Here is a 17086-nt window from a genome sequence, read left to right as displayed (position 1 = left end):
AACAGTCGTCCCCCCCAGCTGAGCGAGGCGTTCTTCACCAGAGTTTTGGATCAATCAGGCAGACAGTGGCTTCTTTTGATTAAACCCCAAATTGTCATTGGGCAGAGGTAATCATGTGACAGGCAATTCGGTCCAATTTCAACCTTGTCTCCATGAATTCAATAGTTTAATAGCAGCTCGGTCCCCATACGGCCGTAATCAGTGAAATAGAAAAAAAACACCACAAGGAGATTTTTTTGATGATTTTTTTAATTTTTCGTCATCACTGAGCTGCAATATTTTTTAAGAAATACGCGTGCAAACTTTCCTCGGCTCTCAGGGAGAGGAGATGAATTACGAATTCGAGCGAGAGAGCGGTTTTATCAATAGTCAGCCGTCGCTTGCTGAGTGCCTGACATCTTTCCCCCCTGTCGCTGATTCATTTCAAAGTTCATCAATCAAGAGCTCGACGCTTTCACGCCCGACACTGATTCCTCCTCCCTTTGAGCAGACCATTCCCAGCCTCAACCCGGGCAGCCATCCGCGGCATGGCCGGCCTAGACACAGCCCCGACGGATGTAGCCCGCTGCCTACCGCCTCCTTACCCCCGGAGTACCCATGGATGCGGGAGAAGAAAGCCTCCAAGAGGAACCACCTGCCGACTTCCACTGCTACTACCATCTCCAACGGACCCGTGTGCTTCTCTCCGAAAGGTGGGTTATTTCAAAGCAGAAAGAGCTGCTGTGATCTATCTTCACTCTCTGGTGCTAAATTGAAGACCTGCAAAGGCCCTTCCTCAAAACAACAAATAGGCTTTAAGTCGGTTCATTGTGGCAGATTTATGGTTGTTGCTTTGCAGTTATTGTGTGTGAAGCAATAAAAGGAAGCGAAAAAAAGTTTGGGTAAAGTTTGGTGATGTAAGATGATTTATTCCCCTAGCCGAGGCAGAGTTTTGATGTGTGACAGTAATGAAGAGTGATGGAGTGCCTTTGCCGAGGAGGGCAGCTGGAGCATTCATTAGTATCCCACACCAGCCTGGACCTCACTGCTTCTAAAGTGCACTGAGTTTAGTTCACGCTCACGCTGAGCCTTATTTTATCTATAAAACAATCTGATGAAGATCTTTACAGAGCGACGATTTTTTTAGGGGGGTGGTGAACGCTGTATAAGTTTGGTTCAGTATAGCTCCAGCGGCCATTTTGCTGCAGCGTGCTGTGAGCCACTCTCTGGTGGACTGTGATAGCCATAACGTTAGATTTATGAGCAGCAGGGTTATGTAACTGCTGGGTCCTGCGTTTTTAATCCCATGCTACTGTGCCGCTTATTTTCTAGGCTCGCCTGAGATCGTGGAGAGCGGTGGGGGAGGAGGGGGCTCCCGTCGGCTGAGAACAGCGTACACTAACACACAGCTTCTGGAGCTGGAGAAGGAGTTCCACTTCAACAAGTATCTGTGCCGGCCCAGGAGGGTGGAAATAGCGGCCCTGCTGGACCTGACCGAGAGGCAGGTTAAAGTCTGGTTCCAAAACCGACGCATGAAGCACAAGCGGCAGACCCAGAGCAAGGAGAACCACAACGGGGACGGCAAGGGGCTGAGCGCCGAGGACGGCATTCACAGCGAGGAAGAGGACGAGGCCCCCCAGTACGAGCAGAGCGGGGCCCTACTGGAAAGAGATACCTGCTCCTTTCAAAACAACACACAGCAGCTCCACAATGGAGAGTCGATGAGCTTTGCTGCTGCGCCGCTGAACAGCAATGACAAAAATCTGAAACATTTTCCCAACCCGTCACCCACTGTTCCGGGCTGCATGTCAACAATGGGCCCCGGCTCGGCATCTGGCCCGGACAATGGCGACAGTCCCCCGGCCCTGGATGTTTCTTTACACGATTTTCAACCTTTCTCCTCGGATTCCTGCCTGCAGCTCTCCGATGCAGCCTCGCCGAGCTTGTCAGAGTCTCTGGACAGCCCCGTGGACATTTCTACGGACAGTTTCTATTTTTTCTCGGAGTCTCTAACTACAATCGACTTGCAGCATCTGAACTATTAACTAGAATCAATCAAATAACCCTTTTCCCTTCTTTCTTTCGGGACAATAAATATCAGGCTACAACAACATTAACCCCGATGTTATTTGTATATTCGGCACATTTATTCTGTTGATATTTGACTTGACGATTAATACAAGGTAAGGATGAGATTAAATCACTGAAGCAGCTTAAACGTGGCTTGTAATTACCATAACAACTTGTTCTCTTGGAATGGAAATTATGAGTGTTTGTGAATAATTATACAATATTAGGCCTATGGAACCTGGTCCTTTTTATTTTTGTATAGCTTCCAATGTCTTGGATATTTTTGTTAGAATACAATTAACTTGCTACAATCTTCTTTTTTCTGGTGTTTGAGTGATTTATTATCCATTTTCCAGACTTTCCTTTTTTTCTTTTTCTTTTTGCTTGAATTATTCATGTAGAAAAATATACAAAATAAAAATAATTTTTAAGAAGTAGGACATGGAGAGATAGAGACGTTATGCAAATTTAACAACAGGTTGGCAATGAATATAAATAGGCTAGACTTCGAAGTGTCGTTGAAGGCACACACGGTGTAATTTTTTTTCCCTAGGACTAAAATTTCTTTGAAAAGTTTGCCGAACCATAAAAAAATTAAATCAGTTTCCTGAAATCTTAAAACTTTGGAGGTTACACTTTTTATTAAGTCAAATGACGTATAATTGTACACAAACTGAAAAGAAAAACACTGAAAAATTGCAGCATTTCTTTAAATCTTTTGGATAATTCGCATTTACACTTAAACATAAAAAGATGGTTTTACACTGTTTGATTAAGCACCAACACGGATTTTTTTTATTTTCTCCTTCAAACTATTTTGCAGAGAGAGAGAGTGGGAGAGGGGGGAAAAGCAGCAAATATGGCAACACGAATCTAGGCATGACAGAGCTCTTAACATTGTATGCATGTTGCAGGCAAATACGCGAGCCATGTTTGCCTTCAGGAGCTCATAAATCACTCCGTGGCATGAATGAGACGGACATTAAGGAGACCAATTGTGGCGTAATGTGCACAAATAAAACCCCACTTACATTTTCATATGGGACTCCCCAATTCCTGGGCTAAAAGGGGCTGATTCTCTGCATGCGTTTGGTAATAATTCATTTTTATAGCTTGTTTAAACACGGCTCTGGCTCGGCGACAGCAGCAGCGGTAGCAGCCTGCTCAGGTTATGAGTCGCACACTTTCCCTCGTGTGTTAAAAGTAGACTAAACTCAAAACAGACTACTCGTGGACTAAATGCGATTCATCAGATAAATAATTACCAGTAAGAGCCTGCTTGCTGCATTGAACAGAGTCGGCCATCACGGCGTACTTTATTAAGAAAGTATCTGTACTTTGGGGGGGATTTTACAATCACTTTTGCACTTGTTTTAAAGGGCTTATAAAGTGTCTTGTTGTGCTGTATTGCACCTGATTTCACTTTGGGAAACACTTATGAGCTCAACTAAAAAAAAAGTTATAGTCCACTTAAACAGGTTTATCTGCAACATGCTTAAAAAGAAAGAAGGAAAGAAGGGAAAGCCGCATAGGCAGCCTGCCTGCACGGATCGATCCAGAAACTCATCTACACGCGCGACATTCAGAGGCTCCAACGTTTATCGAATAATCTGGAAGCCATAAGCAGCTCATTGACTGGCTGGACATTAGTCTTACTGAGCAAGTGGTCTGTGTTTGAGTTTAAGGAGGAGGAGAGGAGGGGATGTATGGGTAAAAGCGGGGGCAGATCTTGCACTCCTGCACTCTGACTAACCACAGGGCCAGTTTAACCAAATCATTCCAAGAGAGCGCGCCTTGTCTGCGCACATGCGTTCACACACAAAGAGCCAAGAAAGCTCCGAGGCCTGGCGAAGTTTCCATAATCAGGCAAGGCAAGATCCACTGCGCCCACTCACTACTTTTTCACAGGCAGCTGGGAAGACGGAGGAAAGGGAGGGGAGTGATGGGTGGAGGGTATTGACCCTACTCCCCCCTCCCTCCAACTGGTGGGAAGTTTGCACCTCTTATCTTTTAAACACTTTGAAGTATCATCGTTATGCGATTACCGGTATGCATTTCTATTTCATTTGCCATACTAGTGGTAGAAGCATCCGCATCATTTACTTGTGTTAAAATTCACAATATCAGACTACAGTCAAATTCTTAACTAGAACAACTTCAGTGAATGAACACCTCCAAAAAAGTAATTATGTGGTATTGCTGCATAACATCTCACATTATTGCACGATCCTTATTATTAACAACGAGTAAGCATCATCTGAATGATGTGCTTGTCCACGTGGGGCGCCTTTACACACTGTTGTATTATTTAATTAAAAGTGAGGCGTAAACAGTGGGCTCTAGTAGTCCCCTCTGACATGTAGTGGAGTCAAAGCAGCGCAAAGAATTGTAAATAATTGATACAGTGACAAAAACACCAGCTGTCTTTGATCCATAACCACCGCTGCGTAAAGTGTTCCCTGGAATGTATAGCGATGAAATATCTCCAAGAATACGATCATATATTTTCTCCAGAGGTTAAAAACATTTGGAGATTTCGAGTGCATGACCACATGCGACCTTTGGGGGCGCTCATCCCTCCGTGTGAGCCTCTCTCACTCGCTCCCTCCCTCCCTTCTTCCCGCTTCATTCCTTTTGCTTCCTCAGTGAGAGGTTGGGCATCTGCTGCCGCTGCCGCCAGTCTCCCACGCACAAGCTCTACCCCTTCTCAACGCCGCTTGTCGTGGGCATTAATTTCGCCAACAGCTTTATTTGATGAACTTAACAGGATAATCAGCCTACACTTGCACCTCGGGCTATGTGGATGCATTAGCTCCACGACTGGCCTGGCGTTATGAGATCATTTGATCACTATACATGCATAATGAATACATGTGGGAGTGAAATCAGGGTGGATAGCAGACCCTATGACCGGAGCAGAGGGTGGAAAGAAATTAATACCACATCATCTTAATGTTCTATGTGTTGTCTTGTCGCTTCATCACCTGTGACCTCCCGGCAAAGCGAGCAGTCATATACGTCTAATGCGACCTTGATGGGGAAACAAAGTTGTGCAAAATAAAAAGGCGGTCTGTGACGGGAGATACGTTTTCTGTCTTTTGCTTTCCTTCACCGTCACTCTGTAACAATATTTTTCTCAATGTTCACGCATGAAGTGAAACATTTCGCAAGGGAATGTGACATTAATAGCCCACAGATAGCCCGTGGCAGTGACACGCACCCATCCATCCACCCATCCATCCAACTAGAAGATAATGACACCGTTATACACATGAAATCGTAACTGTTATGCGCACGTGTCACCACACACACACACACACACACACACACACACACACACACACACACACACACACACACACACACACACACACACACACACACACACACACACACACACACACACACACACCTATTCTCGTCTCTGTTCCAAAAATACCTACCTGAGGTCAGAGTGCTAGGTCGTCCTCATGGCGAGGGTGCAGAGGGACAAACGTTAATCTCCCTCTGTGGTCGTGGAAGAGCGCACAGTGGAGCTTAGAAGAAACAGTTTTAACAGTGGCCCCGCTCTTCATGCGACCCCGAAGCTGTCCACCGCTGTCTGCCTCGCAGCTCATTGTTTGCTCGGCCAATACATTAGTGGCGACGCGCGTCACCTTGATCGACGAGTGCTTGGAATTTAAATAGCCCCTCAAACACCAATCTGTCACCAGCTAAAGGGATAAGGACAAGTACCTCACTGGCTGACCCGGGCCCACGTGACAGAACCCGTTCATTGATATCGGCCCGTGCGACCCCCTCCCTTCTCTGATAAGACCTAGTATAGGTAAAGATTGGCACGGTCACTCGGGGTAAGAGGGGAGAAAGGAAGACATCAGGGGGTTGTCTGTGCAGAGGACGGTCCCTCGTTCCGGTTAGAAAAAATGCTACAATGAGCAGTTTCTTAGACTACACGGTGATGAGCGGGGAAGGTGGCTCATGCACTGTTAGGGCTTTTCACTCGGACCACGGGATTACAACTTTCCAGTCGTGCGGGGCCACTGTTAACAACTGTGGGGTGGATGACCATTTCATGGTGAGCAGAGCTTCTCCTGACTGCGTCTCTCACCAGACGGGGTCGTACCAATCTAATGCCAGCTCTCTAAGTCTCCCCTATGGGGCCCACCCGGCCTGCAGCTCTAACTATGGACCCCAAAGTTTCTGCACTACATATAACCACCATGCCCTCGCCCAGGAAGTAGACACCGCAGCTGCGTTCCCTCAGTGCGGCCCACTGATGTACTCTGGTAACATTTCCTCCTCCATGGTTTCTCAGCATCGCCATGGTTACAGTGCCGCCCCCCTGGGTCAACTGCAGTATAGCCACACTGCCTACAGCGGCGGGCACGAGCAAGCGCCCCCTTATCCAGGGTGTTCAAATCCGCTGTCACCTCTGCATGCAGCTCATCTGGAGGCTTGCTGTTCACCTCTGTCTGAGGGCGCATCGTCTGCACAGACTTTTGACTGGATGAAAGTTAAGAGGAATCCACCAAAAACAGGTTGGTGCCAAGTAGCCTATAGTGGGTGAAAGTGCGGATGCACAAAAATGCTGTCTTATAAATGATCCAAAATCTTTAAACTGGGAAGTTTTTCAAAAAATAAAATAAGCACACGAAACACTAATATATGAACTTAACTTTTAATGTAGTACTTTAGATCCTTTCACTTTAACGTAATCCACCTGTGTGATAACACATGTGTTGTATAATATTTGAATCTCTTCTAAGGCCCTTGTTGGATGTTTTTTCGAGTAGCTAATGCTATTTGGCTCGTACCTAAAAGTTGAGCCTTGTTGCACAGACACAGTATAGTCTCAAGGCATATGTGTACTCTGATCAGAGAAGAAAAAAACCCTCTTCTTCAGAGTTACAGTGATTTGTTTTCCTCTTTGCAGGGAGGTCTGGTGAGTATGGCTATGCTGGTCAGCCGAATACGGTCCGGACCAACTTCACAACCAAACAGCTGACGGAACTAGAGAAGGAATTCCACTTCAACAAGTACCTGACCCGGGCGCGCCGTGTAGAAATTGCAGCCGCGCTGCAACTCAATGAGACTCAGGTGAAAATTTGGTTCCAGAACCGGAGGATGAAGCAAAAAAAGCGAGAGAAAGAAGGGCTGCTGCCAGCCAAACTTACATCCTCGGACAGCAGTCAGGAGAAAATGGACGATGCAGCATCCGAGAAATCTATCTCAGCTCCATCTACTCCTTCTCCCACATCCTCCACTGTGTCTTCCACGGGGCCTGATCCTTTCGCCTCCAACTGAGGGTCAAGTGACCCCTTTACTTCTATGGGTCAAGGCGGCCTGTGTATACCAAATTCCATACAAGTGTATCAAAGGCAAAAATTTGTTAATGGATGACAGTTGTGCCCATACATGATGTGAACAATGCACTATTGGGGAACTCACGGACCACTTCTGGACCATATTCGTTTTATATTGTGTGTTGTGTTTGCAAGATCTATAGCCTTGCCGCCCTGTGCATTGGTTAAATTCTGTCCATTCGCTTTTGAAATTGCAATTCGCCAAAATTATGCTGTGCAAGGGACACTCAGCGCCATCTTTAAGTCTGCCTCTGAAGAGGCAAGTGTCACAAATCTGCACTCACAAATACCTCAGATTTGCCAAACTTGTGCACCTCAGCCAGTCTGATTGCACCGGATGCCATCAATTAGGCATCACACAATCAACGAGATAACCTCGGTTATCAAATCGTTAATGAGTACACTGTTCCAGTAGCCACTTAAACACTGTCTCTTCTGTGTTTCAGGTCTGTGTGTGTCAACTGTTTGTCTGTTGCGTGAGGTTTGCATGATGCGTAATGCTTTCATGTATTATTGAGGAGCTGAGTTTTATCAGTTGCAGAATCAGTCATTTTATGGCTTTGTACGTTTGAAGCTTTAACCTGCTAGCTGTTAAATCGAGTGAAGCACACAACTGTTTGGTCCAGAGAGACGTTTACGGGTCAATCATGTGTATTAAAGTGCGTTTACCTCTAAAGTTTTTTTCCTATGTGTCATTTCTAAGGGGGAGAGTGTGCTGCAGACTTTCGATTCGTTGTCATATCAAATGCTAGGGTTAAAATTTTCCTAAACCCAGCAGACAGAAAAGCAAACCTATGTTCATTTCCAACCCCTGAGAAGCTGCACGCGTCTGCTTGACTCAACCCCAAAGTCTCTAAATGTATGCAGCCATGCGCGCCACTGTCCCCGGGGTAAAGATTTACTGGCATAAGAAAGGCATGTTTATCCAGGGCAAAGATGAGAGCGAGGACGTCAGCGTCATCTGTGATGACAACCTTATCGAGCACTTGGCTTATTGAAGGGACAAAAAGAAACTATTGATTAAAACATCGAGGTTAGGGTATTGACAAGCATGGTGCCCCCGCTGGTCCTGTCACCCCCCCCCCCCCCCCCCCCCCACCACCACCACCACAAGTTACACGGCGGTGTCATCATCCCCACCTGATGACAAGCCGAACTGTGACAACTTGCAGCATCGCATGTCATAATTGTGTGTGCACAACACTGCTTTGACCAGAGTATTTATATTTCAAGCTTATGTCAGCTGTCAGAGGAAGAGAGAGACAGGCTCATCTTATTTAAAAATATGCTATTTGGTCATTTGAGTTTTAATCTGATATCGATTATGTTGCTTTGGAAAATAAACTCACGCTATGAGTGCAATAAACGACCCGTGCAATGATGCATTTTAAGTGGGAGCAAAACTGGATGCATTTTTTTTTAAACTGCTCTATTCAAGCTAACCTATATCCCCATTTTCAAACTAAAAGAGGGTTCTTTTGGTTCTTTTGTTGTTTTAATTCCTGGTGTGCACGATGCGAGGCCATCGTACCATAAAAGGGCAAAGAAGCGCCAAAAGAGCCATGATTAATGAGCAACATTCTCCTTTACCTTCGGATCCACCTGCGGGAGCTGCTATATTTGAGCTGCGGGGACCTGCTGAGGCAGCAGCGCAGACTACTCTGTCCAATTCAGCCCTAACAAACACGGAGAAGGAGCGTAAGTTATGTGGACAATCTGTCTTTTATTCGTCTATTTATTGTCGGCAGGCGGTGCGTCGCGTTTTCCTACAGAGGACAAAGGATGTTTTGTGTAAAACCTAACAAGGTTATTTTGGTAACTACAGGTACCCTCATTTTGCTTTTCGAGAAGTTGTTTCGGTATAAATAATCCGTACACAGACTTGTTGCTCGGGGCCTGCTTTGGAGACCAGTGTAATCGAGAACAGAAGGGCTGGAGGGAAAATGTCGAACCTCTGGAAATATTCATTTTATTTTTATTATCAAAAAAAAAATAGATTTACCAAAACCGCATACAAGCGTTCAGTATTCATTTAAATGAACGCTAATGACAGCCCCCCCCCCCCCCCCCCCCCCCCCTTTCCAGGATTTTAACTGGAGATCGCAAAGAAACATATAACACTAAATTAAAAAGTAGTTAGTTACAGTGCCTTATTATGCGCGCAATTCTGCTTTTTTGTTAAATGGCTTAAGCGAACACATTTTTAAAAATAAATATTTTATTATTGATACTGAGAAGGTTTAGAGGAAAAGGTCGAATCACTAAACAAATAATATTTCTGATCTACTATTTATAAGATAGAAATACACATTTCAATTGCAATTTATGAAACACCAAAACTTGTAACGGACTTTAGATTAATGTATTATTTACCTTAAATTAATTTTCTTTCTTTATTCACTATGTGTTCCAAAATATTACGAATGTACGGAGGGTTTTAATAAGTATGTCTAATGTCGTTTAGTTGCCGTTTTTAAAAGCTATCTTACTCAGATTTTCCACGGTGATTCTTTACGTTTGACCTCCATTTATTTTACCTAAAAATATTTTTGTTTTGGGTGAAAAGTGTGACTTTAGTGCTAAAATTAGTTTATGTTGTAAGTTAATGGTGAAGAAACTTTACTTTTTATATACTTTTTGTCTTACGCAATTTACCTCCATGTCGTCACTGAAAGAAAAGTATCTATGTTAAAGCAGACCTTTAAATCCCTTCAAGGACCCTTGGGTGTCCCTGGACCCCAGTTTTTAGGTTCTCTGAAGCTCCCTATACGACCCCGTGCGCTCTAGAAGCCATGCAGAGTGGGGGGAAACACTGGAAAATAAGGGTCAATCCTCGGTCACGGTTTGACTTTTGTTGTCACAGCACCACCCAAAGCTAAACAACAGTTTACTGGGTAAACAAGCACCTTAACAATGCATTCACAGTTCAACTACGACGGCCTGTTTGACCAAAACACTTTCAGACTCCGTGTTAAACTGTTAAAAAAATGACCTCAGCGCAGTGAGATAGAGCGATTTCACTGGTCCGACCGTCAGAATCCAGCACTGCGCGGCTGATGTTTCCCATTAAGGACCTGAGATAAACACGTGGACGATGACAGATGTTTAACTCAAACCATTAGGGCTTTGGTGCGGATGACTAAAGGTTTAAAGCTTATGACTTAACAAACTGATGCAGGAATTGGATTCCTATTCCTATTAAGTGACTGAAACAGACGTCTTGTATGCGACCAAGCATATTTGTGCCAGTATACTGAGTTAATTACAGCATTTTTTTTTTTTTAGCTTTTCAAATAACAGTAGAAACAAAAATAAGTTTGAATTTCAACTGAAATATCTGGCGTGTCTTCCTAACTACATAAACGCAAATTGTAAATTTATTTTTGTGAAAACTGCGAAGCAAACAAAAAATAAATAAGTAAATAAATAAAAATAAATGTAAACGAATACGAAGAGGCACTTGGGAAATACTATCATTGCAAAACATAATCCACCAATTGTGAAAAAGATTAACTTATTTTATAATTAAATTAAACCATAACATTTAAAAAAGAGATAGAATAATAGAATAATAAAATGTTATTAATATCAGCTCAAACATTCACCAATATTTAAATTTAAAGTGAATTTGGAAAACAATGAAGAAGCCCTCCAAAGTCTACATAAGCAAGAAATGATAAACTTCTAAAGCAAACTGCATGACAACAATAATAATAAAGTGTCTACGTTTTTATTCAGTTTCAAATCAAAGTAAAATTAATTATTTTACTATATTTTAACCGAATTAAAATATTTGAAAGATATTTTTCTATTTTATTTTGAAATATGCATTTTTTCTGTTTTGTTTACGTTTTCTTCTCTCACTAACAATAACTGTATTAATGGCCTTCTACTGCAGCATATTGAGAGCGATTCTTAATTAGTGATTAGTGTGTATTTTAGACTGTTTCGGCAACCAATTAAACACTTCGGATTTTTTAAAAATGTTTTACATTTTTACACTGTAAATAAATTATGAAACAGACCATTTCTAAAAGGTGATTTAGTTTAAAGGCTCAAGTACACTGCCTGGTGGTGACTGACAAATACTTTTGAAATACTTGTTGAAGCTTTCACTTTACATTATATTGTTGCATAAAAAATAATTTGTGGCGGTGTCTTTCCTCCTGCATGATTTATGAGAGCCAAAAGAGAAGCAGTTGATGAAAAAAGACCCACAGGCTACAAACCTGAGAACAAACAAATCTGTACGTCTATACACACATCCGCCTGGAAACACAGTACCGCATATAAGAAATCTAAATGTGACAGTTTGAAAGCATTAAGGAATGATTTTGCACGTGCAAGCACACACGCACACACACACACACACACACACACACACACACACACACACACACACACACACACACACACACACACACACACACACACATATGCAAACACAAACGAAAGATGGAAATATAACTCCAAAGATTGCATCTCTACTTAGTCTTAGTCTTAAAAGACTATTAATTTATGATAAACCTGATAAAATCGGGAAAATAGAGGGATGGGGTTTCAAAATAAGCACACTATAGAAAGTTCAAAATCTGGGTCATTACACCATCCATTGCAAATTTTAATTGGACACTGATATAAAAATTTGTTGCTCAAAACCTTTGTAATTAAGTTCCATTCCTCCAGTGTGTCAGAGAAACTGCTGAGTAGCCTATGCAAATACAAGGTGAAGGCAGATAACTGCAGAAATAATTGTCATGTCCTCACACTCTGCAAAGTTCATTTCATCTTCACATTTTTACAATGTGTGTGTGTGTGTGTGTGTGTGTGTGTGTGTGTGTGTGTGTGTGTGTGTGTGTGTGTGTGTGTGTGTGCGTGTGCGTATATGTGTGTGAGTGAGAGTGGGTGCATGTGGTTGTGCACCTGCATGCACACATCAAATACATTATAGAATCAGGAAATTAAAAAGAGTAAACATCAGCTAGGCATTGCAAACAATGATGCGGGGATATGACCACAAACAGTAATATTCTTTTCAAGGTCAGTGAAGATGATTGCAGAGCTTTACATATGAATGAAATAAGCAGACTGTGCTATTACATATTCAAGCAAGTTTGTCGAGTTTGTTTATGGTCAGCTGTGGATAAACACACAAACACACACACAGGGCACAACAGAGTAAAAAACAAATGAAGCAGAGAGCCTCTCTCAGACATAAAGTGTTGGAAACCCAGAGAGACTGAGAGACAGAGAGACAGAAGTCACTTATCAGGGTAGTCGAGGTATTGGCACGTCTGCGCTCATTGACCACTCCCCTGGTGTGATTGGCAGCCAAAATGAATTCCTCCATCGACAGATGTGCATTACCATGTGCCGATAAAGGGACGGAGCCGATGGAGGGATTGACAGAATGATGGTGGAAGAGAAGGAGGGGAACAAGAAGAGAGGTGACATCATGTGGTTAGTAACAGTCTGTCATGCCAGGCATGTTAGACCATGGTCGCTAGGGTAGTTTAGGGAAGGCAGAATGTGTATTGTAATGATTAGAGGTAGGAAAAGTAGAGGTTACATGAGTAACAAAGGCTGGGTAAAGTGGTGCACAGCCACATCTTGACAACAGAACTCACCTCAAAGAGATGTCTGCAGTTTTCGCTGAGCCCCTTTTGTTTGATGAAGCACTCCTACTTCGAGTGCCAAATGGAGTTATACAAAGAGATGTGAAAATAGAAGAGCACAGCTAGGATACTTCAGCAGGTCTGAGGCCCACAGGAGGAGTGAGGACTAGCTAGTAGTCTAGAGACAGTGGTCCATCCATCACACAAGTCCTGACCCCAGGTTGACCTCAGCATGGCAGCCAATGAGGCACCCCCAAACCCCCTAAAGAAAGCCCCCCACCACACATACGCACACACTTATCTAGACACACACACACACACATTCAGACACACACACAAAAATAGGAGATCGGGTGTCACTGAGGAGCCTTGATGCTCTTTGTGTTGGCCATCATCTCTTCCCAGAATCCTTTGTTTTAAACATGACTAATGTGAGTACCAACACCTGACAGACAGGCTGTTCATCCTGTCTGTCTCTCCCTCTTTCTCTCTCGCACTCCCCTTTGAAAGGGAGTGTGAACACACACACACACACACACACACACACACACACACACACACACACACACACACACACACACACACACACACACACACACACACACACACACACTTCAGATCAAACAGGAATAACCACAGAGAAACATTCTGGCTGAAAACTGTCAGTTACAGTAGCTGTGTGTCTTACAAATAAGAGACTTGGCTCAAGGACAGTCATGCCGAATGTACAAAATATTAGGTCCTTTAAAAATTAAGTACAGAGGTTTATTTAGTCTACAGAATAGTTGAAAATCAGTCATGCACATCAGTCATGCACACTTGATGTCAAAGGTCAGATAAACTGTGCTGCTGCCACCATCTGATCACACCGTGTGCTGTCACACATGGGTTTATTTTTGTCACAAAATTTGGGGTATTGATGTCTGAAATGGCTAGATGAAACCTGCAAAAAGTGAAAATCTTTCTGTTTGCTAATAACAGGATCATGCACTGCTTCAACCCAGTGATTCTGACCAGTAATTCGTCATTGCTTTGTGAGTCAGTCAGGTAAAAATGGGGAGCAGATATGAAAATGATGTGGACTGTTGGGTTTTTTGCAGTCCTGTTGTTGCAAGAATTTGTGGTTGAAAGCAGATGGATTGGCTGGTAAATCATGGTCTGTGTGTTTGCCATGCCAGAACTGGAAACTCCAGCCTTACAATTTCTCAGGCTTCAGCCTGAAACCAGTGAGCAATCACTGTGTTGCCTGTAGTCATGTTCAAATTAAAAGAGAGGACATTCCTGTGGTCTTCATATTATGGCTGTAAAAGCATACTTGGAATTCTTCAGGAATACTTTGAATGAACACAAGCGTTGTAATCTTGTGGGCATCTGGTGAGTCTTGAATGGGAAAAGCATAGGCTGCATATCAAAGATGAACGTAGCTTTCGGGTCTGAAAAATCAAGCCGATGGAGATGTCTTAAACTTGGATTTTATTTAATGTCCATTAGGAGGCGATTCTTCTGGTTTCAGAAAGAAGTATTATTCTGTAAAAGACTATATGACCCTCAGCTCTCCTGAGCCATGCACTGGAAAGTTCAACATACCCACAGGATTCAAGGTTCAAGGTTCCTACGACAACTGAGGAAGTTCAGGGTCTCTCCAAAGATCCTCAGGATTTTCTATACAGGCGCTGTGGAGAGCATCCTCACACAGAACATGATATCGTGGTTTGGGAACAGCTGTGTGAAGGACCAAAAAGCTCTCCAGAGAGTGATCCGTACAGCAGAACACTGCTGCAGGATTGCTCTCCCCCCGCTTCAGGACACCTACACCAGGAGATGCCGGACTAGAGCAGCGCAGATACTGAAGGACCCGTCCCATCCTGGCAACAAACTGTTCCAACTTCTGCAATCTGGTAGAAGGTTCCGCATCATCCGGGCAAGGACAGAGAGACTCAAGAGGAGATTCTATCCCCAAGCCATCCGGGCCCTAAACAAACACACACACCCGCCCTCTCACATCATCTATAATTGACTGAGACAGGACTCTTACAGACACTCTAAACCAAGGCACAATGTACATTCCAAATTCCTTTAATTTTAAATATGTTTATATTGTCTATCCTGTAAAATAGTCAGATGTCTATTCATATTAATGTACAGAATTCACCTGCTTGCTGCTACTACTGCACATTCACCATTCACCCAATGTATATACTATATACATTGCACATGTCGAGGAGCGTGTCAGGCTACATTTCACTGTGTGTTATACTTGTATAACTATGCATGTGACAAATAAAGAACCTTGAACCTTGAACCTTGAAAATGTACATATATATAGACCATGGAGAGCCATAGACCACGAGTTCTCACACTAGTCATCTTCAAAATCTTTTGATGTCATACAATTAAAGGATGATTGTGACACTACTCTGCTGACAAAATCTGTCCACAGATAGAGAGACATGTTAACACCTGCCAAATAGTCAAAGCTGCCTTTGTGGTGGATCCCACTACAGTTGGTCTGACTGCATTTTGCCATAATGCCAAAGCATTTCAGTAAGGTTGAGGTCTGGACTTTGACTGTACCTTTGAAACACCTTAACTTTTGTTTTCTTCAGTAATTCTGTTGATTTGCTGCTGTGCTCAGGATCATAGTCCTTTTGCACAACCCAATTTGGACCCAAGTTTAGCTCTCAGATAGATAGCCTCACATTTGACTCTAGAATATCACAAATGCTACTCTAGCATAAAGATGGATTCATGCTCGACACGATAACGACAAGGTACCCTGCAAAACAAGCCCAGATCATCACCCCTCAACCACAGGTCTAGACAGTTTGTATGAGATGTTTGTGCAAATATGCTAAGTTTGGTTTTCTACAATTGTGGCACTGTGTGCTATGGTCAAACATCCCTACTTTGATCTTGTGTTCAAAGGACATTCTTCGTCTTGAGGTTTCTTTAGATGCAGTTTTGCAAACCTAAGCCATGCTGCCATGTTTTTTTGAGTGAGAAGGTTATTTTTACAATTTCTCTGAGAACTGCAGTCTTACATTGGCGTGAAGTTTTTGGGACATCCACTCCTGAGAGGACTGATGACAATCTTGAAACATTTTCCACTCTTTCTCACTGCAGAATGACCAATCATTTTGGAATTGATTGAAAATGATCCTATAACTGTTAGGATCTAAAGCTGATGCATTTTCTTTTTGGTATTGTACAAACATACATCTAAATACTCCAGACCAGCAAACTGCCAAAACCTCTGCTTTCATGGAGGCGGTCATACTTGTTGATCAGTTATCAAGTGCATTTGATTAGCAGCACCTGGCTGCTAATTACACTCTCAATTTCTAAAAATAAAAATAAGTGAGGGTGCACTTAGTTTTTTTACAAGACTGCGCAGAGACCTTTTTCCCATGACAGAACCTGCCAAACTAGACTGTAAAACTGATTGCTTGGAAGTTGTTTTTTTGTTTGCTATTTTTTTCATTATGGCAGACTCCAAAAACTGAAATGATATGTGAGTTTTACTATAACTACTTTAGAACCTGCTCTTCATTTTGGTGTCAACTATATGCATGAAGGTATACATTTAAAGTTCAGTCACTGCATTGTGTCCACTGTATGGTGACAAAATCTGCCCACACAGAAAAAGATAAACATCTGCCGAAGACACATTTTGCAATAATGATATTCTGAAATAAGATGAAAACAAGAAAATAATTCAGCCAAAATTTCATGTCTGGCAAAACGTTTTCTATACTTACTGTGATCAGGCGACACCACATTCTTTTAGAATTTCTAAACCTAGAAAAATGGAATTACTTTTACTACTTATTATTCTCATACTTTTAATATTATGTAAAGTCCAATCAAGTGTAAGACCACAAGGTAGGCTATGTGAAATTATTAGGCCTATTTGCTCAGCTCAATCACCCAAACATGTATTTTAAATGCATTTTCTTTGTACATGTTGTGCGTACCCATGCCTTTTGTTATGCATCTTATAGTTTTCCTACTGAGCCAAAGAGTTACTGTAAGGTTAACAGAGCCAAAATATAATCCCAT

The 17086-nt window shown here is 42.7% G+C and overlaps 2 protein-coding genes across 2 annotated transcripts; both read left to right on the top strand.

The window, feature by feature from the left end:
- LOC146644060 (homeobox protein Hox-A2a) lies at nucleotides 1–2161 on the top strand. Its single transcript, XM_085396962.1, has 2 exons — nucleotides 1–692; nucleotides 1312–2161. Exons 1-2 carry the CDS (start codon nucleotides 329–331, stop codon nucleotides 2022–2024), a joined length of 1077 nt encoding a protein of 358 aa, XP_085253088.1. The 5' UTR covers nucleotides 1–328; the 3' UTR covers nucleotides 2025–2161.
- A 3331-nt stretch (nucleotides 2162–5492) lies between these two features.
- hoxa1a (homeobox A1a) lies at nucleotides 5493–11823 on the top strand. The gene is made up of 2 exons (XM_085396963.1): nucleotides 5493–6587; nucleotides 6983–11823. The coding sequence occupies exons 1-2, from the start codon at nucleotides 5981–5983 to the stop codon at nucleotides 7351–7353; spliced, it is 978 nt and encodes a 325-aa protein (XP_085253089.1). The 5' UTR covers nucleotides 5493–5980; the 3' UTR covers nucleotides 7354–11823.
- Nucleotides 11824–17086: the final 5263 nt, after the last annotated feature.

This window comes from Rhamphochromis longiceps, linkage group LG22, assembly GCF_057381845.1.
Source record: "Rhamphochromis longiceps isolate RC_006_pf linkage group LG22, R_longiceps_female_GT1.1, whole genome shotgun sequence".
In the NCBI taxonomy this organism is placed as follows: Eukaryota; Metazoa; Chordata; class Actinopteri; order Cichliformes; family Cichlidae; genus Rhamphochromis; species Rhamphochromis longiceps.
The sequence above is the reverse complement of the archived record's forward strand: the minus strand, read 5'-3'. Positions and strand labels throughout refer to the sequence as shown.